Source organism: Oryx dammah, unplaced genomic scaffold (genome assembly GCF_014754425.2).
Source record: "Oryx dammah isolate SB20612 unplaced genomic scaffold, SCBI_Odam_1.1 HiC_scaffold_19, whole genome shotgun sequence".
In the NCBI taxonomy this organism is placed as follows: Eukaryota; Metazoa; Chordata; class Mammalia; order Artiodactyla; family Bovidae; genus Oryx; species Oryx dammah.
In genome coordinates, this window is record NW_024070203.1 from 13,527,479 (window position 1) to 13,547,032 (window position 19,554).

At 60.8% G+C, this 19,554-nt stretch overlaps 4 protein-coding genes across 9 annotated transcripts; 1 reads left to right on the top strand and 3 right to left on the bottom strand.

The window, feature by feature from the left end:
* Nucleotides 1–3,568: 3,568 nt before the first annotated feature.
* On the bottom strand, nucleotides 3,569–10,979 carry WDR97 (WD repeat domain 97). Its single transcript, XM_040262171.1, has 18 exons — nucleotides 10,923–10,979; nucleotides 10,703–10,847; nucleotides 9,803–10,508; nucleotides 9,589–9,731; nucleotides 9,264–9,500; nucleotides 8,791–9,188; nucleotides 7,661–7,891; nucleotides 7,454–7,579; nucleotides 7,284–7,367; nucleotides 6,298–6,426; nucleotides 6,001–6,207; nucleotides 5,722–5,916; nucleotides 5,435–5,632; nucleotides 5,237–5,358; nucleotides 5,005–5,167; nucleotides 4,155–4,732; nucleotides 4,003–4,058; nucleotides 3,569–3,904 (listed from the first exon to the last, which is right to left on the bottom strand). Exons 1-18 carry the CDS (start codon nucleotides 10,977–10,979, stop codon nucleotides 3,702–3,704), a joined length of 3,978 nt encoding a protein of 1,325 aa, XP_040118105.1. The 3' UTR covers nucleotides 3,569–3,701.
* Nucleotides 10,891–12,214, bottom strand: LOC120878738 (WD repeat-containing protein 97-like). The gene is made up of 2 exons (XM_040261557.1): nucleotides 11,826–12,214; nucleotides 10,891–11,648 (listed from the first exon to the last, which is right to left on the bottom strand). The coding sequence occupies exons 1-2, from the start codon at nucleotides 11,895–11,897 to the stop codon at nucleotides 11,016–11,018; spliced, it is 705 nt and encodes a 234-aa protein (XP_040117491.1). The 5' UTR covers nucleotides 11,898–12,214; the 3' UTR covers nucleotides 10,891–11,015.
* Nucleotides 12,215–12,370: 156 nt separating this feature from the next.
* MAF1 (MAF1 homolog, negative regulator of RNA polymerase III) lies at nucleotides 12,371–15,495 on the bottom strand. 5 transcript variants are annotated; one of them, XM_040261553.1, is made up of 8 exons: nucleotides 15,039–15,495; nucleotides 14,197–14,319; nucleotides 13,965–14,093; nucleotides 13,724–13,889; nucleotides 13,472–13,593; nucleotides 13,265–13,384; nucleotides 12,965–13,105; nucleotides 12,371–12,843 (listed from the first exon to the last, which is right to left on the bottom strand). In XM_040261553.1, the coding sequence occupies exons 2-8, from the start codon at nucleotides 14,277–14,279 to the stop codon at nucleotides 12,822–12,824; spliced, it is 783 nt and encodes a 260-aa protein (XP_040117487.1). In that variant the 5' UTR covers nucleotides 14,280–14,319; nucleotides 15,039–15,495; the 3' UTR covers nucleotides 12,371–12,821. The 5 variants fall into 5 exon arrangements, with proteins under 5 accessions (XP_040117487.1, XP_040117489.1, XP_040117490.1 ...); XM_040261555.1 differs by having other exon boundaries at nucleotides 14,197–14,445; XM_040261556.1 differs by lacking the exon at nucleotides 15,039–15,495 and adding an exon at nucleotides 14,542–14,768 and having other exon boundaries at nucleotides 14,197–14,445.
* A 94-nt stretch (nucleotides 15,496–15,589) lies between these two features.
* SHARPIN (SHANK associated RH domain interactor) lies at nucleotides 15,590–19,554 on the top strand. 2 transcript variants are annotated; one of them, XM_040261549.1, is made up of 9 exons: nucleotides 15,593–16,235; nucleotides 16,540–16,714; nucleotides 18,192–18,329; nucleotides 18,404–18,545; nucleotides 18,630–18,720; nucleotides 18,800–18,953; nucleotides 19,033–19,151; nucleotides 19,234–19,362; nucleotides 19,433–19,554. In XM_040261549.1, the coding sequence occupies exons 1-9, from the start codon at nucleotides 16,038–16,040 to the stop codon at nucleotides 19,514–19,516; spliced, it is 1,230 nt and encodes a 409-aa protein (XP_040117483.1). In that variant the 5' UTR covers nucleotides 15,593–16,037; the 3' UTR covers nucleotides 19,517–19,554. The 2 variants fall into 2 exon arrangements, with proteins under 2 accessions (XP_040117485.1, XP_040117483.1); XM_040261551.1 differs by lacking the exon at nucleotides 19,234–19,362 and having other exon boundaries at nucleotides 15,590–16,235.

Consider the following 19,554-nt stretch of genomic DNA (forward strand, 5'->3'; position numbering starts at 1 on the left):
AACCACACAGATCCTAGGCAGAAGAGTTGAAATTTCCTTAAGATGTGGAATTAAAATATCATGGATAATCTAGATAAATGATGCCCTCTGGTGGGTACTTTTGACTGAGGCAAAAATGTGCACCTTCAGGACCCGTGCTTTGAATGATTCAAGGAAGTCTTTACAGAAATCACCAGGTTCAGTCGCTAAGTCATGTCTGACTCTTACTCCATGAACTGTAGCATGCCAGGCTTCCCTGTTCTCCACCATCTCCTGGAGTTTGCTCAAACTCCTGTCCACTGACTCAGTGTTACTATCTAACCATCTCATCCTCTGTTGCCCCCTTCTCCTGCCCTCAATCTTTCCCAGCATCAGGGTATTTTCCAGTGAGTTGGCTCCCTGCTTCAGGTGGTCAAAGTATTGGAGCTTCAGCTTCAGTATCAGTCCTTCCAATGAATATTCAGGGTTGATTTCCTTTAGAATTCACCAGTAGGGAGCCTTAACTATTCCTCAGATGAATTAAAAGATCCGAAGTCTTTAGAAGTGATTTAAAGTTAAAGGAAACCCCATATAGCATTGACCCATAGACCTCAGTTGGATTCCCAGATAACCCATTACCCCAGTACCTGTGTGTCACCTCTTGTGCCCTTCAGGCAGGAACAGCTCTTCATGCCCTTGACACAGACCCCCAGCCAGCTGTTGTGGAGCACGTTCCTTGATCTACATGTGTCTGGTGGCCTCCTGACTAGACTCAGGTTGTATCTTTCTGGCAGGAGTGCTCTGGAGGAGATGCTGAGTTCTTTTCTTGTCCAATCAGGTAGCACGGCTTTGGTCTGCTGGAGAGGCTTGTCTTGATCACTTAATTAAGGTGTAGTGGCCCAAGCTTCTTCCCTGTCAAGTTACTCTTTTCTTTTGGTATATAATAAGTATTTTATGGGAGGATACTTTGAGGCTGTGTGAACATGCTGTTTCTCAAAACAACTTTTGCTCCCTAGTTTTTGCATGTACTGTTTTTTTCTCTGAATTATTTATTACCATGATGGTTGCCAAGTGGCTGTTTTCTAATTTTATCATTTATTGTAGGGGAAAAAAAAAGCTTTCTCTTTACCTATTTATATCAAAGAAGACACATGTATTCCTAGTTTATTCAAAGAAATATAATACTTTACTGTTATTATTTTGATCCTCAAGTTGTCCTCATTTTGGTCAGTGGAAGCCCCTTCAAGGAGGTTTCTGTGTTTTTTAAAATAGCTTTATTTGAAATCAAACAGGACCCTGTAGGGCCTTCCTAGGGGGAGAGACCCCCTCCCCCACTGGAATGTCCCCCCATCTCTGTAGAAGAGCTTTAGCCTCCTAGGCCTTCCCCAGGTTCCAGTGAGCAAAATTATCAGAGAAGTGAGAAAATGCAAAGACAAAAGCAGTCAAGCAAGACAAAGTAGTAATAGTTTAGCCATAAAACAAAGGCAAGGACTTCTACACAAAGGCTAGAAGTAATAACCTGAGCAATAGCCATGGAGTGGTTTTGCAGGTACCGAAACCCCCTGCTGGTGGGAGAAGTTAACTGCATGCTGACCACCAGCACGCAGTCCCCAGACCAACTGGAACCTGAAAATTGATAAGGCTGCCTGCAGTGACCCCACCCGGTTACCTCACTATCAACCAGTCAAAGAACCGTGTGCGAGGTAATCATGAAACCCATGACGTTCTTCCTCACACTGTCTTTAAAACCTTCCCCTGAAAGCCTAGGGGAGCTCGGATCTTTTGAACGTGAGCTGCCTGTTCTCCCTGATGGGTACCTGCCTGAACACTACCCCCTCCTCGCCACAACCCAGTGTTCGCAGGTGGCTTCCTGTGCATCAGGGGGCAGAACTAGTTCCATCTGGTTATGTGTTGAGATATAATTCAACATGTAATTCCATGGACAGAGGAGCCTAGTGAGCTATGGTCCATGGAGTGGCAGAGTCAGACAAGACTGTGTCCTACTGAGTGACTAACACATGTGATATAAAATCAACATACCATAACATCATCCATTTAAATTCCATGGTTTGTGGTGTATTAACTTTTGTAAATAGTTGTAATACACATATCACAAAATTGACATTTAACTTTTTTAAATTTTTATTTTGGGCCGTACCGCACGGCTTGTGGGAACTAAGTTCCTTTAACAGGGATTGAGCCCTTACCCTTGGCAGTGAGAGAGCAGAGTCCTAGCCAGCGGACCACCAGAATTCCCATTTTCTAAAGCATTTATTGCCTCTATAGTTTGAACCATAGAGACACCAGTAGAAGCAGACTATCATGGGCTTCCCAATCCTTGTTTTAGGGAGCACAGTTCCTCTTTATAAAAACATCATGTGTGTCTATGTTTTTCAGTTGTGTATGACTCTTTGCAACCCAATGGACTGTAGCCTGCCAGGCTCTTCTGCCTATGGAATTCTCCAGGCAAGAATACTGGAGTGAGTTGCCACTCCCTTCTTCAGGGGATCTTCCCAACACTGTAATCTCCCACACTGTGGGCAGATTCTTTCCCATCTGAGCCACTAGGGAAGCCCCAAAGTGAAAGTGTTAGTCACTCAGTTGTGTCTGACTCTTTTTGATCCCATGGATTGTAGCCTGCTAGGCTCCTCTGTCCATGGAATTCTCTAGGCAAGTGTACTGGAGTGGATAGCCATTCCTTTCTCCAGAGGATCTTCCCAACCCAGGGACTGAACCGGGGTCTCCTGCACTGCAGGCAGATTCTTTGCCGTCTGAGCCCCTAAGGAACATCACGTGCTGAAAAACATCAAGAGCTGCCCACCGGAAGCCCCATAACAAGACCCCACACAGGTAGGGGTTTGTGGGGAAGGTGTGAGCAACCAATTTTAACCACAAAACCATTGAGCAGGAATGTCAAAAGTCAGAGGCTGATGGTGCAGGAAAGAAGTCGTTGCTCAGGCCTCCCAGCAGCAGGATGTGCGCACTGGCCCTTCACACAAGCTGTCCTGACAGCCAGTGCACACGTGGGCCCAGCGGGGGCTGGGGCAGGGCTCTGTGAGCTCATGGCAGTGCAGATGAAAGCTGAGGCCCTCTGAGACCGTGCACCTTCCAGACAAGGTCCATCTCCTGGTGACTGAGGGGAAAGATCCAGAGGACACACTGCCCCTTTACTGCTTTGTGGGTAAAGCATGCGGGGCCCCTTCATCAATCTTCTCCTTTCCAGCCTAGCGGTAGCAAAGCTCCGACCACTCCTGGTTTCATCTGCATCGAACTACTACAGGTTCCCCCACACACACCTGCCACCACCCAGACCTTCCCCTCTCCCCAGCCTACCTATTAGTATGTCCTGCCCATCCTGACCCCAGTAACTAAGGTTGCTGAGTGCCTGAGCAGGGACATGCCCGTGCTATGGGTTCCTTCTCTGGGCAGACAAATGCACCCCCACCAGGAACACTGTTCAACATGACCCCAGCCCAGATCCTGTCCCAGCCCAGACCCCACCAGGCCCCTACACATGCCTCACACATGCATCTGGCCACCAGCAGGTTCACCACACACCAGACCCCCTGCCCACCTCAGTGGCCCCCAAAGGTGAAAGTGGCATCCAGTGTGTGGGTTGTGGCCTCTGGACTTTATTCCAGCCCTGAGCCTTAGCTGGGGCAAACATCCAGCTGGAGAGCTGTGTCTTGACTCCATGCTGGAGGGAAGGGGGAGGCAGGGCCAGGCCAAGGCCACTCGCTGGGTCAGCGGTAGCTGTCAGGGTCGGTGTCATCTGGTAGAAAGTAGCGCTGCAGGGCAGGCTGCAGGAGCCGAGGGGGCAGCGGACGGGCAGACCTGGGCCAGTTTGGGGGGAAAGGCTGCAGTTCCACCCGAGGCAGTGGCAGCTTCAGTATGCGGATGGTGCTGTCCAGGGAGCGGTCCACCCAGAGCCGGGACAGCATTCGGCCTGGGGGGCCAGCAGGATGGTGAGACCGTGGTATGGGTGGATGCTCGGTGGGAACTGGGCTGGGCCGGGGTCCGATTTCCATCCCTGACCCCACTCACCCCTCAGTCTCATGGGAGGCCTCTGGACCCTGGCCTCCTGAAGCCGGAGGATGTGCCTGTCGGGTGGGGAGGTGGGCTTGGCTGAGCTAGTGCCTCAGCCACCCTACACAGGCTCTGCCCCAGCCTCACCCCGGAGCCCATGGCCTGCTCACCGGGGATCCGGGGACTGTGGAACCACCATGCCACAGACCTGCAGGGGCGGGGGAGGGCCTGGGGGTGGGCTGTAGGGCTCCTCGGGCAGGGGCCCCTGCTGCCGAATGCGCTGCTGCTCGCAAAAGAAGTTGAGTGCATCAATGGGCCCCAGGTCCAGCATTTTGGACTGTGACCAGACCATCTGCGCCAGGGGCAGCATCTCATTGGGCGGCATCTCACGCGGCGGCATCTCATGGGGTAGTATGGAGGGTGAGGAGGACCGCAAGAAGACCTCAGGCTGGAGGCAGAAGCGCATCAGGGTCTCCGACAGCGCACGTCGGGTCCGCGCAAAGTGCAGCTGCGCCAGTGTCTGCTGGGCCTGGGGCTCCGGGGTGGTCAAGTCTGATACCCCCGGTGAGACCACCAGATAGGGTGTCTGGGAGATGTTGGAGGATGTCACAGAGACGTGACCAGCTGCCCCAGAGAGCATCGAGATCTGCGACAGGGCCTCTTTAGAAGGGGGGTGAAGTCCTGAGGTCTCTGAGACCTTGGGCAGCACCTCTGACAACTTGGCTACAGACAGCTGCATGGTCTCCATCTGCAGGAGAGACAGCTAGGGGAGGGTGCACCAGGGTCCAAGGCAGAGACCCCACCTTCCCCTCCTCCTGGGGAGGTACAGGAAGATCCTGGGAGACGGGGACAGGGCAGGGGAGGACAGAGGAGGCACAGAGTGGGAGTAGGGAGAGGAGCCCGCTGCCCTCACCTGGTTCCCTCCCTCACCACCCCCCGGACTTGGGGAAAGCCTGAGGAGAAGACAAGAGGCTCCATGGGCAGGCTGCCCAGCCCTGCCCCCACCCGGCCCACCCAGACCTGCAGCTGCTGGATCATTTCCTCCAGCTTCTGGCAGCAGCGCCTGCGCAGTGTGGCCTTGGACTTGGAGTCTGGGCCCTGGACCCAGGTCATCATTTCCTTGAACAGGAAGCCCTGCGGGTCCTGAAGGCCGAGTCCGTCCAGCAGCTTCCTGAGCTCCGGCCTGCAGCAGGTGTGGGAGGTTTGTGGGTGGCTTCCCACAGCGGAGAGGGCCAGTGGGAGCAGGACTCACCGGCAGGGGGCTGGCGAGTAGAGGAAGTAGGACATCAGCTCCAGCACCACCTCGCGGGACTCCAGGGAGCACGCCAGGAGCAGCTGCAGCGCCAGCATCACAAACTGCTTCTGGACCGGGTCCTGAGCGCAGGTGGAGAGCGAGATCAGTGCCCTGCGCCCGGAGCAGGGTGGGGCCGGCTGGGGGCGAGGCACTCACCTGCATGCTGGGGGGCTGCTCCAGGTTGAGCAAGTGCAGGAGGGTGCCCTGCAGCCGGCTACAGAACTCTCTGCTGAGGTCCGGCAGCAGCCGCTGCAGCGCGTGCAGTACATGCACACGGTCGGCCCAGGAGGCCTCCTCCAGCAGGTCCACGAACGCCGAGGCCAGGCCCTCCACCGTGCCCATCTCGGGGTAGGCCTGCGGAGCCCCGCCCCCTGCTGTCACCCCGGGTGCTCCAGCCTCCCCGCTCCCACCCCTGAGTCCATGCTTCTGAGACCCCCCCGAACCTGCAGGGTGAAGATGGGGAAGAGCTTTTTAAACCAGTTTTGCTCAACAAAGAACTGCAGGAACTTCGGCAGATGCCCATAGCGCTGCTCCCAGAGCAACTGTGCGTGGCGGAACTGGGGGTGGTGAAGGTCGGTCTCGGTCCTGGCGGTGTCCTCACGGGTGCCCTTGAGGCTCAGGATAGGGTCCTTGGCACTCTAGGGGCAGCAGCAGCAGCAGTTGCAGACCTTGCCTCCCTAGGCCACCCCTGCGCCACCACTGGCCCAGCCCCTGATGCCCACCTGCGCTCGCAACCTCATGGGCACCAGCAGAGGGTCAGAGGGCAGCCTGTGCGGGGAACTCGGGGACTCCGAGCCCCAGTCCAGTTCGAGCTCCTCCTCGTCCTCGTCCTCCTCGTCCCTCAGCCACTGGATCAGCTTCTGCTGCTTCTTGGTGCGGCGCTGCCTGATGCCCCGCAACAGCCACAGGTCCTCCTGGTCCCCGCGCTGCTGCAGAGGCAAGAGCCAGGCCTTGGCCATGGGCCGGGGACTGGGGAGGGGCTCGCCCTCCCGCAGACCCCGCCCTGCTGCTTGCCTCACCTTGCTCTCGCAGCTGCCTGAGAACCCGCGGAGGGCTCCGAGGCCGCTGACCTCCTCAGGTGGCCACATCTGCTGCAGCACCACTGAGTTGGGCACGCAGCCTGGGAAGCGGATGGGCCACGGCCAGTACTGCAGGGAGGGCACAGCGGGCCGAGCTGAAGGCCTGAACTCTGTCTACCCCAGAGACCACCCTAGCGGGCACCAGCCCCATGTCTGGGAGCTAAGCCAGGCTCACAGCCCTGTTCACGACCCCCGTCAGGAAGAGAGAACCTCCCAGAGTCAGGCAGAAGGACAGGCAGAGTGCGGTCCACTGTGGTGGCCGAGAAGGGAAGTCCAGGTGAGGCTAGCCTTTGGGAGCCCTAACACCCACACGCTCTGCACCGGCTCAGCCTCAGGCCATAGGAGGGACTTCCTTCTCGCTGCTCAGGGCCAGGGTTCAATCTCTGGTCAGGGAACTAAGATTCCACAAGCTATGCACAGCAGCCAAGAAGAAAAAAAGGGAGGGGGGCAGTAGGAGCCCCCGGGGGCGTACTGGAGGCTTGGGTGGATAGAGTAGCAGCTGGAAGGTTCAGTGGGGAGTGCCAGATGCGAGCGTTGGGGAGGGGCTAGGTCTGTCTGGGCATCAGGGGGCAGAGGGGGGCAGAGTGGAGAGGTGGCTCCCGGTGACTCCACTCCCCTTGGGGTGGGACAATGGTCTCCCGTGCACAGTCCAGAGGCCCACCCCTGACACTCGCTGGGAGCGGCTGCAGGTGGGACAGGCAGCAGAGGCTCTGGCTTCCCGAGTCTGCTCCGGGGTCCTGGCCCTCTGGCAGCTGGTTCCCAGAGTGCGAGCAGCAGCTGTGAAACTGGGCTGGGGGTGGGGGGTGCAAGTGGGTCTGGCCCTCAGGGCAGAGTTGGCACAAAGGTGCGCAGCCAAGGGAAGATGGGGTCCTCAAGAAGGGCGCCCTGCGGAGGAAGGCGCCTCTAGCTTAGCCTGGGGCTCTCACCTTGTAAGGATGGATGGTGGCAGGGAAGAAGCCACTGAGGTTGGAGAGAAGCTCTTGGGGCCTCCTCTGCAGCAGCAGGGAGGTCTGGGGGGGGACAGGACAGAGGCCTGGGGCTCCAGTGTCCCTGCAGCTCTGCCCCTGGTGGCAGCCTCCTCCCACCAGGCCCTCACCCTGCTCTGCCCCAGGTCGGGGGATGGTAGATCCCAGGCCAGAGGCTTCTCGCTGAGCCGGTCCCACTGCAGCTGCAGGTCCAGACCAAGGCCCAGCTCGCAGCTCAGGGAGGAGCGGGCCAGTAGCTGGGGCAGAAGGAGGAGTCAGAGGGTGGGGGGCAGGAATTATGAGGTGAGGGCAGGGGTGGGAAGAGTGGGAGGCCTCACCTGGGATGCTCTGCTGTGCACCCTCCGGTAGGTGGGTGGGAGAGGCAAGGGGACTCGGGGCAGGCGGGCAAAGCGCCTGCCCAGGGTCCCCACGTCCTGCAATGGTGGGGCTTCAGTGCCCCCGAGAGCAGGGCCATCTCTGGGCTGGGCCCTTGGGTCCCAGGTCTCTCTCTCCACTGCGAGGGCCACCGTGCCCCACTGCTGCTGGGGCTCTGCTTCAGAATCCAGACCCTGGGGGGAGGCGGGGCACACAGGCAGGTCAGAGGCCCAGGGCACAGCGAGGTCTGGGGAGGCCCCATGCTCACCAGCATGCCTTGGCCGTAGATCAGATGTAAGTAGTTATCAAAGGCCTGCTGGCGCTGCTGCCAAGTCAGCTGGGGCCGGGCTGCCGGGTTCTCCAGCCCCAGTCTCAATTGCTGAAGGTCTTGGTTCCGGGCAACCAGGACTTCCAAGTCCTGGGGTGGGGGTCAGGAGTCAGCTCACTCTTCCTTGAGCCTTGTCATGTGCCACCCAGAGAAGTGCAGGGATCCCAGGCCTACCCCAGGGACTGAAGGGGAGGGCCCTGAGCTTGGGGACTGGGGGGGCACTGGGAGCCACCCCACCTCCTCCAACACTGGCTGCTGAGGGGCTGTTGTCCGGCGATGGATGAAACACAAGGCTGTGCTGCAGACAGGGAGGGGCATGTCAGACACGGATGGCATTGCCAGTGGGGCAGGGCAGAGGCTGGGCTGGGGCCCTGGGGTGGGTGGCTAGGCCCTTGGTGGGGAACCACAAACGGTCAGGACTGGCATGGGCTTGCAGTGAGTGGCTGATGGGCCTGGGAGCTCTGGGGTCTCCTGTGGGGGCATGTGGCCAGGCCCTGACCCAGGGGAGCTGGGTGGGGGCTTCTGTGACAGTTCAGCCAGGCCTCTCAGCAGACCTGAGGCTGGCCACCCCATGTAGGTTGGCAAGCCTCTGTAGCTGGGCTGCAGTCAGTGACTCCTGGCTGGTCAGCGGCAGTGGAGGATCATTCACCCCATCAGGGTCCTCTTGGTACAGCTTCTGAACAGGGAAAGGAGCCTGGAGCCCTGGCCTCGGCGGCTCATCTGCCCACAGCAGCCCTGCCCCGCCCACCTGTGCTTATTGCACACCTTAAGCAGGTAAGATGTGGGCAGGTAGAGTCTGTGGTCCACCAGGCAGAGGCGGGAGCCCAGTGCCAGGACAAGGTCCCCATTGTTGCTGCAGAAGGTTAGGGCCTGAGGGGCACCGTTCAGATGTAGGAGCCTGGAAGGGGATTCAGGGTGAGAGTCCAGCCCTGCTTCTCTGAGTAGAACACCAAGGCAGGAACAGAGGCAAGGCCCCGGCCACCCCTGCACCCTCTCCAGCTGCCAGGCTCCAGTAGGGTGAAGGCAGGAAACCCAGGCAGCTGCTCCCCGCTCCCACCCCTCCCCAGCCCACCGCAGCAGCTTGTTCTCCGCTGTCCAGATGCGGATGGTGCAGTCCAGGCTGGAACAGGCATACAGCTTGAGCGTGGGACAGCAGCACAGGCCTGGGGGCCAGAACTCAGCTTTAGGGGCCGGATCCATCTGGAGGCCTGGGCTTCCCCTTGGCCCTGCTCCCTCACCTGTGATGCGGTCCGTGGGGTCATCCTGGGGCCGGTGATCACAGCGAGGGCTGCTGCCCAGGCCAAACTGCACCAGGCCATAGGTGGCGCTGTTCAGGTCCTCGAAGCCCACCGTGACGCGCTTGCCAAGGGCGCAGAGCACCACTGCCGGGTGGCAGCAGCAGAAGGTGCGCAGGGGGCTCAGGCTTTCCTCGGCATAGGGGAAGACGCGCCACATCTTCACAGTCAGGTCTCCCCCTGTGCGGGCAGGAGCCACGGTGGCGCCTCTGGGGAGGGAAGGAGTCCCCTGCCGGCGTGGGGGCGGGGAGGGGGGAGAGGTACCGACCAGAGGACACGATGCTGTTCCAGGTGGACGCGATGGCAGTGACAGGGCCCGGGCTGTGTGCCTCCGTTCGGAAGACCGTCTTCGAGGAGTGCAACTCGAGTACGGACAGGGTGCCATCAGTGTGCCCCACCACGGGCAGGTACCTATCGGCGACCACAGCCCATTGGCACGGGCCCGGTTGTCTTGCCCAGCCCTAGCTGGCTGCGGCACCCACCGGTTCTTGTCCTTCCAGGCCCAGGCCACATCGCTGCGGCACAGCTCGCCCTTGTACTGGCACACCATCTCCCAGTTGGTGAACGCACTGGCGGGGTCCGTGAGGTGGCTGTAGAGGTGCAGGCAGCAGGGCTGGGGCGCGGGCGGTGGCGGTGGGCACAGGCGGTGCAACACCCGCATTGGGGAGCGTGCTGCATTGGCACACAGCAGGTGTCCAGCGCGTGTCAGCACCCACAGCACCTCACGAGGCAGGCAGTAGGCCACGGCGGCGGCGCAGTCCTCGGGCTCCAGAAGAAGCGCGCTCACGGTGTGTCCGCCAGAGACCGACACCAGGTACACTGAGCCGTCGGCGCAGGCGCACACGAGGCGGGCGGGCAGCGCCGCGTGCGGGGCGGTGGGCTTGGGCAGCGCCGGCGCCAACTGCAGGTGGAGCACCGGCGCAGACAGCTGCGCCAACGGCGAGTAGAGCTCCCGCGCACGCCACAGCCCCACACTGTGGGCCCCCAAGGAGAGCAAGGGCCAGCCCGGGCCTGCGGGGGCCAGCAGACGGCTCACACTCTCCGATGGCACGCTGCGGCCCCAGCAGGTGAGCGCCACCTCACCCACCTGCGCCGCTGCCTGCAGGTCCCACGTGCGCAGCGTCCCGTCCTGTGAAGCCGACAACACCAGGGCTGTGTTCGGGAGCACGGCCACCGCGGTCACCGGGCCTGCGGGAGGGGTGTGTATCACTCGTGTGTCCCAGGGACCAAGAAAGGGGGAGGCTTCGGTCAGGGTCGCAGCCAGGATGGAGAAGCTTGGCAAGGAAGAAGCAGACATTGTGTGCCAGGGGCTCTTGAAGGCAGAGGGCCGTGCCCAGGGTGGAGGGAGACCAGGCTTCAGGAGCCACCGTGGCCCAGCGCACCTCTGTGTCCCACGAACACCATCCGGATCTGCCAGTCAGCCTCCCACACTTTCACCGTGCTGTCCCGGGAAGCTGTCACCATGGCCTCTACCTCTTTACAGTACTCCAGGTCGAAGATGGTGCTGAGGAGTGAGAGGGAGGCCGGCTGGACTCAGAACTGCCGTGTGTGTGTGCGTGTGTGGACTGCCGTGTGTGCGTGTGCACTGCCGTGTGCACGCACGCGCATGCATCCACCTGCGCCTCTGACGACCGGATTTCCGTCGCAGCCTCGCCTCATGGTTTCCGCCCTCCCTCACCCGTCCCTGCGCCCCCCTCACGTTTTGTGCAGATTCCGACGCACATCTATGAGAGCCCAGGTTTGCAGATCAAAGGTGAGCACGGCTGAGCCATAGGCTGCGAAGCAGCATAGGTCATGATGGGGAGGCCGAGGCCCCAGAGCCAGACGCGCAAGCGCACCTGAGATGCTTGGTGGTAGCTGAAGAGGTGACCCGTGGGGAACCAGGCAGCGGCCCCCTGAACGGAACTTCCACAGCACCAGGCTTCCGCCTGCCTCCGCCACCAGCAGCAGCCCAGGATCTGGCACCGGCAGGCAGCAGATGGGCTCGCGGCCTGGCACCCCGTGCTTCCCTGGCTTACTGAGCCACAGTAGGCTAAGGTCGGACTTTAGTATGGCCAGCCCCACTGGGCCCCAGCCCACAAAGCGGCCCACAGTGCCCAGAGGGCCCAGCACCGCCACTAGCCCTGTAAGTGCAACTGGAGCCAGCAGTTTCTCTTGTGCCCAGCCATCCTCTCTGTGCAGGTGCAGGCGGCCTGCACCGTCCAGCACCACGAAGCGTCTGCCCACGGGGTCCTGTGCCACCGAACAGAGCCCGGCTGCCACCTCCAGGTGCCGCAGGGGTTCCAGCCCATGCATCAAGCGTGCCACGTGCAGCTCAGCTCGCTTTTCCTATGGGCCAGAATCAACAAGACTGCAGTGAACTTGGCAGGGGCCAGGGGTTAGGGGTAGGCAGGGCACCTGCCTAGAGATGCCAAGAGGACCCCGGCTGGGATCCTACTGGGGACCCTAGGGTAAGACCCAGATCAGGAAAGAGGCCTTGACACAGATGCCATGGCCAAGCCGCACCTTTTCCACAAAGGTCTGGAGGCCTGTACGCAGGAGCAGCCACAGCTGGCGGGCACGGGCACTCAGAGCCATGTTCTGCCACCGTGAGTTGTTGGTAAAAAGCTGTGGGGCCCGCTCCGAAAATGACGACTCTGCAAACCGGCAGTGGAAGCTGTCAGTGTGGTCTTGGGCCCCTAACTCTGGACGTCGTGGGCAGCCAAGGGCCCTCCTGGGAGCACTGCCCAGTTAGAAGACTGCCCAGGGAGCGCTGCGTTTCCCGAGGACAGAACCTGTGCCTCAGTGAGCCCAGGCCACCTCACCCCTCTCTTCCTTGAGGAACCCCGGGTCCGGGACTTCATAAATGTCGGTCTCATATGGGTCTTGGTCTAGAATCAGGTGGTTGCCTTCTACTGTAAAGGGGTTGCTTGCATCAAACACTTCTGGCTCCATTTCAAAACCGGCGGGTCCAGGTGGCTTAACAGCTCCTTAAGACCGTTGCTAGGATACCAGCCGCAGCAGGCCCCGCCCTCGACGCAGGCCCCGCCCTGACGCCTCGTGAGTCTAGGTCCACGCTAATTCACAGAAACTTTTATTGGAAACAAACCAGCTGCAGCAAAGTGACACTCAGTGCACGCTGCCCAATGGGCAAGGTGGGGGGTACAAGTGGGCAGATGACCCCTGGGACCACTTGCTGGGTCTCCGGCCCTTTAGGCTGGAGTGTGAAGGCCCAGGCCTGAGCCCACACAAAATACAAAAATAAACTCTGTGGTCCAGCTGCCCCTGCCTGTGTCAGTTCGTGTGAGCAGGGCAGTGGCTCTTCCCACCAGGCCCTGTACTGTCTAGTCCAGCCACAGTGTGGACAGCAGCAGCCTGTGGGGGAGAGTGGACAGCCACAGGCTAGGCAGGCATGGCCTGGGGTGGGCTGGTGCTGTGGCAGCGCCGGGACCTGGGCCCTCAGGTGGGCAGGTCCAGGCACTGTTCGAAGCTGGGTGAAGCTAGGGCCTCTGTTTCTCCTCTTCACATACAGATCACCGGGACCCTGCACAAAGGGTGGTGTGCAGTGAGCTTTGAGGAGCCCACACCCAGAAGCCCAGGCAGAGGGGGCCCTGCCCTGCCCACCCCAGGGTTCATGGAGGGAGGCTGCTGGGGCGGTCTCACACCTGTCCTCTTCCATGGTTCCAGGCTCCTCAGGCCCACCCTCGCTACCTCCACCTCCACTCTCTTCCTCCTCCTCCTCTTCTTCCTCCCCGAGCTCCATGTCCAGTTCGTTGCCTGCCTCCGAGGGAGTGTAGGTGGATCCACTGGGGGGAGGGGAGACCAGTCTTAAAATCGCCTGCCCCCAGCCTACTGCTGACTTCAGGGAGGATGTCCAAGAAGGAGAAAGTTAGGAATGAGGTGGGGAAAAGGTGTGTGGGACAAACAGGGAGGTAGGAGAGGGAGGGAGACAGATGCCAGCCAACCTGATAGAGCGGCAGCTGAAGAAAACAATCCGTTTCAGCCGCTTGTTGTAGAAGAAGTAATTGAAGGACCAGAGGCTGCCATCTTCCCCAAAAGGGTCTGAGTCCAAGTCTGGGTTGTAGCTGGGGGGGTGGGGGGTGAGACGTGGTGTGAGGTCCCAGTGCCACGGAGACCTAGGACCCCCACCCCGTGCAGAGACGCCGGCCCACCTGTAGATGTCGCATTCAGCCAGGCAGATCTCCTCATCCACCGCGTTCCACAGTTGTGGCTTCAGGGCCTTAAAGTCCTCCCGGACAGCTGAGAACAGGCTGCAGTTGACTGCGTTCACCACCTAGGATGGTCACAGTCGGGGCTGACGAGGAGCCCGGCAGCAGGAATGAAGCGGGCTGAGCACGGTAAGTTAGGGAGGACACCTGGGATGGCTGTGGGCCTGCAGGTCCCTTCCCCAGCCCCACCCTCACCCAGCTGAGGCTGGGCTCCCGGCTGAACTCATGGCTGCGGGCTGTGCTGAAGTCGTAGTCCGGCCGGAAGGACTCATTGAGCGTAGCAATCAGGTAGAAGAGGGTCTTGCGGCTGCACTTGTCGCTGAGGGGGCCCTCATCCTCGCCACCTTGGCTCTTACTCAGTCTGCACAGAGACAAGTGTCAGCCCAGTGCTGGCCCATTCGCCAGTCCCCCATAGGCAGGCCCTGCCCCCACTCACCTGCTGGGGCTGAGGCCTGAGGTCTGGGGTGGGGACAGAGCCTCCAGCACGTGTGGCTGGCCCTCCTGGCAGAACTGCTTGAACATGTGCTTGTCGTCACCCGCCATCTTACAAGAGTAGCTCTCAATCCTAGAGACGCAGGCAGGACCGTGGAGCATGCCACCTCCCACGCTCAACCAGAACCAGTGCAGAGTGGCCTCTAAGAGGCCAGCCCCCAAAGCCCCAACCTCACCTGCCAATGATGTGTGCATCTCCCGTCTCCACGGTCAGCTGCGAGTTGATGGCCTCGAAGCTGGAGTTCTCCAGCAGCTTCATGTCCTCGGGGAAGGGTCTGTGCTCCAGGGGCTAGTGCTGCCTGAGGACGGAGATCAGTCCATGGGAATCTGGCCCGTGGGGTTCCACTTTCAGCCCTCCTCGCAGTAAGAGGTGCTGCTGTAAACAACTTGGGCCTCTCCTGCAGCCTGCTTCCAGCCCTTCAGCACTGGCAGGAGAAACGGTAAGATCGGCAAGTCCAGGCCCAGTTCAGCTACACCTCCTGCACCTCACACGAGTTCTTTGGCCAGGCCGGGGGACCCACCGGGGATCTTGCTAACCCCGAGGACGCTGGGTTAGTCTCTCCCTCAACACTCTCCATCCCACCAAGGAGGCCCTGGGAGTCCGCGAAGGGGCGTGACTCCTGCGGTTCCCCTCCGGCCAGAGTGAAAACCCGCTCCCGGTAAGGAACCAGGACACCTGGGGCTCGGCTCTGCCGTCACCTGGACGCGGCGTTCTTCCCTGTTCTACAGACGGCTTTCTAGTGAGGGAGAGAGGAAACCCATGAGCTCCTCCGTTTTACTTCAAAAGTATGAGAGAGGGCGGAGAGAAGCTCTGAGGCCCCCCGAGTGTCGGCCAGACAGGCCGCTAGGGCGCCCCAGCGTCCGCCGGGTCCCGGGGGAAACCCCAGCAGGGGCGCAGGAACTACGCGTCCCAGGCAGCCGTGCGCCTGGGGGTGCGCGCGTGCGCGCCGGCGCGAAGCCCGCTGGGCACTGTAGTCGGACAGCCCGGGTCGCCGCCGGGCACAGGGCGTACACCTACCTGCTCGCGCCGCGCTCAATCGGGCCGGGCCAGACTCGGCAGGGTCAGGTCGATGGGCGTCGGTGCGGCTGAGAAGGCGGGGTGGGCCTTGCGCGGCGCGGGCTCCTCAAGAACGGGCGGAGGCGCCGCGGCCTCCGCTCGGGCCGCGCTGTATCCGGGGGAAGAAGCTCCGCGGCGACGTCCCGTTACTCCCGGCCCTGCCGGCCCCTGCGGACTGCCACCGCGACATAGCCTCGCCCCTGCACGGCGCCCTACTATCGCGACCGACCTGTCCGCCGACCGCCACAGAGGGCCCGAGCAAGCGAGCGAACGACCTCTGCCTCCCGGAGCCGGACAACAACAAGCGTCTGCCAGGTCCGGCCCCACGCGTCTGAATGGCCCGCTCCAGCCGTCGGAACCGGGAGCTAGCACAGTCATTGGGGGTGGCATCCGCCGCTCAGTCCCGATGTCCGCTCCTACTGGGTATGACCCCTGTCCGTCATCTTCTCGGCCGTGCGAACCTGCCTCCCACCCTAGCGCTCATTGGCCGCGGCCCTCGAGGCCCCGCCCCAGTGGCTTCCCAGTTCCCCGTAGGGCCTAGTGGAGTAGTGAGGTGTGGGTGGTGGGACGCGGCAAGCGCGTGAGCGTCGGGAGGTGGGCTGCGGCCCAGAAGAGGCTCCCGAATAGCGTTCGGCTTGGGAGCCGGATAACTTGAGTTCACAAGGACCGCCGAGCTCAGCCCCAACCCGAGCTTCTAGGGCCTTCCATTCGTGGCCGGTGCTGGCGTCTCTGACGCTCTGCCTGGAGTACAGGCCTCAAAGCCCTGCCTCACCCGCTTTTGTTGGAAGACCTTCGGGCCAAGCGCCATCGTGGGCGAAGCGGGAGCAGCAGACGGCTCCGACGCTCGGGCAGCGCCCGGAACCCCAGGCTCGTGGTTACAGTTTCCGGCCGGTGTAGGCGTTCAACGACCCAAGGCCACGGAAGCGGGCTCGGGGGGGCAGTGCGGGGGCCGGACCGGAGATGGCGCCGCCGGCGGGCGGCACAGCCGCGGGCTCGGACCCCGGCTCTGCCGCGGTGCTCCTGGCCGTGCATGCCGCGGTGAGGCCGCTGGGCGCCGGCCTGGACGTGGAGGCCCAGCTGCGGAGGCTGCAGCTGAGTGCGGACCCCGAGCGACCAGGGCGCTTCCGGCTGGAGATGCTGGGCGCGGGCCCCGGGGCGGTGAGTGGGGCCGGCGGGGGCGTGCGGCCTTGGCCTCTGGGCCTGGTCGCTGAACCTGAAGCCAGGCTCTTCCGTTTGCTAGCCACGTACCGTTATCTTTTCCTTGCTTCTGTTTCCTTGTCTGTAAAATGGGGATAATGCTGGTACTTCCCTTTGTAGGATTACTGTGAGGGTTTCATAAAATAACACGGGTAAAAAGGCTTAGGATGTTGTAAGTAGTCGACAAACGTTACCTTGTATTCCTTTGATTATCATGCAGTATGTGCTGGGGGAGGCACTGAGCCTGGACTCTCCCTCTCCTCAGGTCAGTTTGGAGTGGCCCTTGGAGTCAGTCTCCTACACAGTCCGAGGCCCCTGCCAGCATGAGCTGCAGCCTCCACCGGGAGGGCCTGGGACTCTCAGTCTGCACTTCGCCAACCCTCAGGAAGCTCAGCGGTGGGCAGCCCTAGTCCGAGATGCTACCGTGGAAGGACAGAGTGGTCAGTGCCCTGGAGTGAAGATTCACCAGGCCAGGGCCAGTGTTTGTTCTGCAAGAGGGCAGGAGTAGCCCCAACCCCCAAGGCTTGGATGTGGAGAGTAATGGGGAAAGCTGAGCCCCTCTTGCCCACTGCTGGGGATGAGGGAGCACTCCCAGGAGTGAGGAAGTAGAGAAAAGGAACAAAGACCGAAGGCAGTGCCAGACAGGTGTGGAGGGGCAGCATATGCAGACCCTCAGAACCGGGGTGAGAAGACAAGACAATCAGAAGCGTGGAAGATAGTGGGAGTGACAGGCTCAGATTCAAGTTTCTGAAGACTGGTGGAACCTTGCATTCGTGTGGGTGATGCAGACAGGGCTGGAGGAAGGATGTTTCCAGAGATGCTTAGGAGAGGAATTGGCTGGATTTCCTGGAGGTTTGAATGGAAAAGTTAATGGTTGAGAAGCTGGAAGGAACAGACACTGCAGAGGGCCTGTTTGGGAGGGCACAGAAGTTGTCAGGTTCTTAAAACATGTGAGAGGGAAAGGAGGTAGGAGGAGCTTGGGTTCTGAAGAGGAAAAGTTGGGGGTAGAAAAGGTCAATCAAGGTCACTGGAAGACAGAAACAAGGAGAGGGTCCTGCAGGCAGCCAGTGCATCAGGGAAGGAGGTGAGCTGGTGAGCAAAAAGCACACAGTGAGATGGAAGAGAGGTCCAGACAGCAGCATCTGCGGAGGGAGAAAGGCACTTTTCTTTCATGCATACATTGGTTGGTTGGTTCACTACATGTGCATTCTGCACCTGTAGCAAGCACTCCTTCAAGGCCTCAGAGATTCCAGGCAGGCCTGGTGCTGGGTGCTCGGGAGCCCTGCTTATCTGAGTGGGCAGATGGCTCAGAATATTGAGGCAAAGGAGCTGCATTTGCACCACATGGGCAGGGCGTCAAGTGGGAGGTAAGCAGGGGAGCTGGTGGCACGCTCAGGGCAAGCAGCAGCTGGAGAGGGGTTGTTTGGAATGGGATCAGCCCAGAGTGCTCTGTGCTGATGGCAGAGCCAGGAGAGACGTCAGAGTTCCCTGGAAGGAGGCCACTTTGACTGCAGGACTCCTGGAGACTTCCGCTGGTTCTGCTGTGAGGCCCAGGGAGCTTCCTGGCTGGCCAAGAGGGCTTGTACAGGCCAAGAGAAGTGGCCCAGCCCCTTTGGAGGAGGGCTGCAGGTGGGACTGGGCAGCAAAGGAGGCCAGAAGGACTTGAGAGCCCAAGAGCGAGCCAAGTGCAACTCTGAGTGGAGTCAGCAGGGACCTCTGGGGTGTGCAAGGGCCAAGACTGGGCCAAGGTCTGGCTCGAAATGTGGCCAAGGCAGGGCCCTGGCATGGGCTGAGGTGAGGAGGGAGGAGACAAAGGTACTGGAAGCCTGAGGTGAGAGAACAGAGGCCTGGGTGTGTACTCCATGGGAGGCCCGATCTCAAAGAGATCACCAGCCCAGCCCATATCTTTCCTCCTAGGCAGTGACAGCTTGCCCCCAGCCCTAGGCCCAGAAACGTGCCCTGTCTCCCTGCCCAGTCCCCTTGAAGTGCCCACATCCAAGGCCCCCCAACCCAAGGTGGATCTTCCTTGGAGCCCTGGAGACTTGATGGAGAAAGGTAAAGGCAGGCGGCCGGAGGGGCTGGGGGAAGCAGCCAGTGTGGGATTGCGATGGCTCTCTCTTCCCCTGCAGAAGAGCTGGCAGGGCGCCTGACCCAGGCCGTAGAGGGTGGGGATGAGAAGGGAGCAGCCCAAGCAGCAGCCATCCTGGCACAGCGTCATGTGGCCCTCAGGGTCCAGCTCCAGGAGAACTACTTTCCTCCTGGCCCCATCAGGTAAGGCCTGGGACCTCTTTCTCATCTGGACCCCCAGGCCTCTCAGGTCCCCCATCCTTACCTGTGACCTCCATTCTGGTCCAGGCTCCAGGTCACAGTTGAAGACGCTGCGTCCTCTGCCCATGTCTCACTGCAGGTTCACCCCCACTGCACCATCAGGGCCCTCCAGGAGCAGGTGAGCATGTGGTCTGGGGAACCCAGGTGGGGGGTGGCGGGAGGCGGCCTGGGTGACACTCTTGACACTCTGGCCCCAGGTGTTCTCAGAGTTCGGCTTCCCACCAGCTGTGCAACGCTGGGTCATCGGGAGGTGCCTGTGTGTCCCTGAACACAGCCTCGCTTTCTATGGGGTCTGGCGGGATGGAGACCCTGCTTTCCTCTACCTGCTCTCAGCTCCCCGAGAAGCCCCAGGTCAGTCCTTGATTGGGGCGGGATGAGGAAGGTGGAGTACAGCCCGCCATGGTCCCAAGTCTCACCCCTTCTGTCGCAGGACGCAGTCCTCAGCGTCCCCACAAGATGGATGGGGAACTAGGCCGCCTGTTCCCACAGTCATTGGGGCTGCCTCCAACCTCTCAGCCAGCCAGCTCCAGCCTGCTCAGCCCCCTTCAGGTGAGCAGGGACTGGGCTGGGTGGCCTTGGCACTGTGGGCATTGAAAGCGGGCGAGCAGCAACCGTGTGCTCACCTCCCTAGCCCGGCTGGCCCTGCCCGTCGTGCACCTTCATCAACGCCCCAGGCCGCCCCGGCTGTGAGATGTGCAGCACCCAGAGGCCCTGTGCTTGGGACCCCCTTCCCACAGCCTCCACCCAGCAGCTCCCAAAGGTACCAGGAGCAGAGGCGGGGAGGGGATGGGACAGAACAAGCAGAATGACCCATCTTCCCTTCCTTCCAGGTCACGCGGAGAGAGGATGGCCCTTCCCTTCCAGGCCCAAGGTCCTTGGACCCCCTCCTGAACCTCTCAGGGAACCTCTGCTGATTGCTCGCTGTAGTCATTAAAGACACTTCTGAGCCAGC

Bases quoted from the DNA above. Each gene is read 5' to 3' on its own strand.
- WDR97 (XM_040262171.1), bottom strand. From the start codon at position 10,979: ATGAGGCGAGGCTGCGACGGAAATCCGGTCGTCAGAGGCGCAGGTGGA. The intron at 9,501-9,588 runs GTCGGTACCTCT...CTGCCCGCACAG, and splicing joins GAACAGCATCGTGTCCTCTG to GGGGAGACCTGACTGTGAAG. The intron at 7,892-8,790 runs GTGTGCAATAAG...GCCTCCCCCCAG, and splicing joins CCACATCTTACCTGCTTAAG to GGTCTGGATTCTGAAGCAGA.
- LOC120878738 (XM_040261557.1), bottom strand. From the start codon at position 11,897: ATGGCTCTGAGTGCCCGTGCCCGCCAGCTGTGGCTGCTCCTGCGTACA. The intron at 11,649-11,825 runs GTGCGGCTTGGC...TCTGGCCCATAG, and splicing joins TCCAGACCTTTGTGGAAAAG to GAAAAGCGAGCTGAGCTGCA.
- MAF1 (XM_040261552.1), bottom strand. From the start codon at position 14,215: ATGCACACATCATTGGCAGGTGAGGTTGGGGCTTTGGGGGCTGGCCTC. The intron at 13,890-13,964 runs GTGAGTGGGGGC...GTCTCTGTGCAG, and splicing joins TCAGGCCTCAGCCCCAGCAG to ACTGAGTAAGAGCCAAGGTG. The intron at 13,106-13,264 runs GTTGGCTGGCAT...CCCTCCCCCCAG, and splicing joins TTCAGCTGCCGCTCTATCAG to TGGATCCACCTACACTCCCT.
- SHARPIN (XM_040261549.1), top strand. From the start codon at position 16,038: ATGGCGCCGCCGGCGGGCGGCACAGCCGCGGGCTCGGACCCCGGCTCT. The intron at 16,715-18,191 runs GTCAGTGCCCTG...CTTTCCTCCTAG, and splicing joins TACCGTGGAAGGACAGAGTG to GCAGTGACAGCTTGCCCCCA. The intron at 18,954-19,032 runs GTCAGTCCTTGA...CTTCTGTCGCAG, and splicing joins AGCTCCCCGAGAAGCCCCAG to GACGCAGTCCTCAGCGTCCC.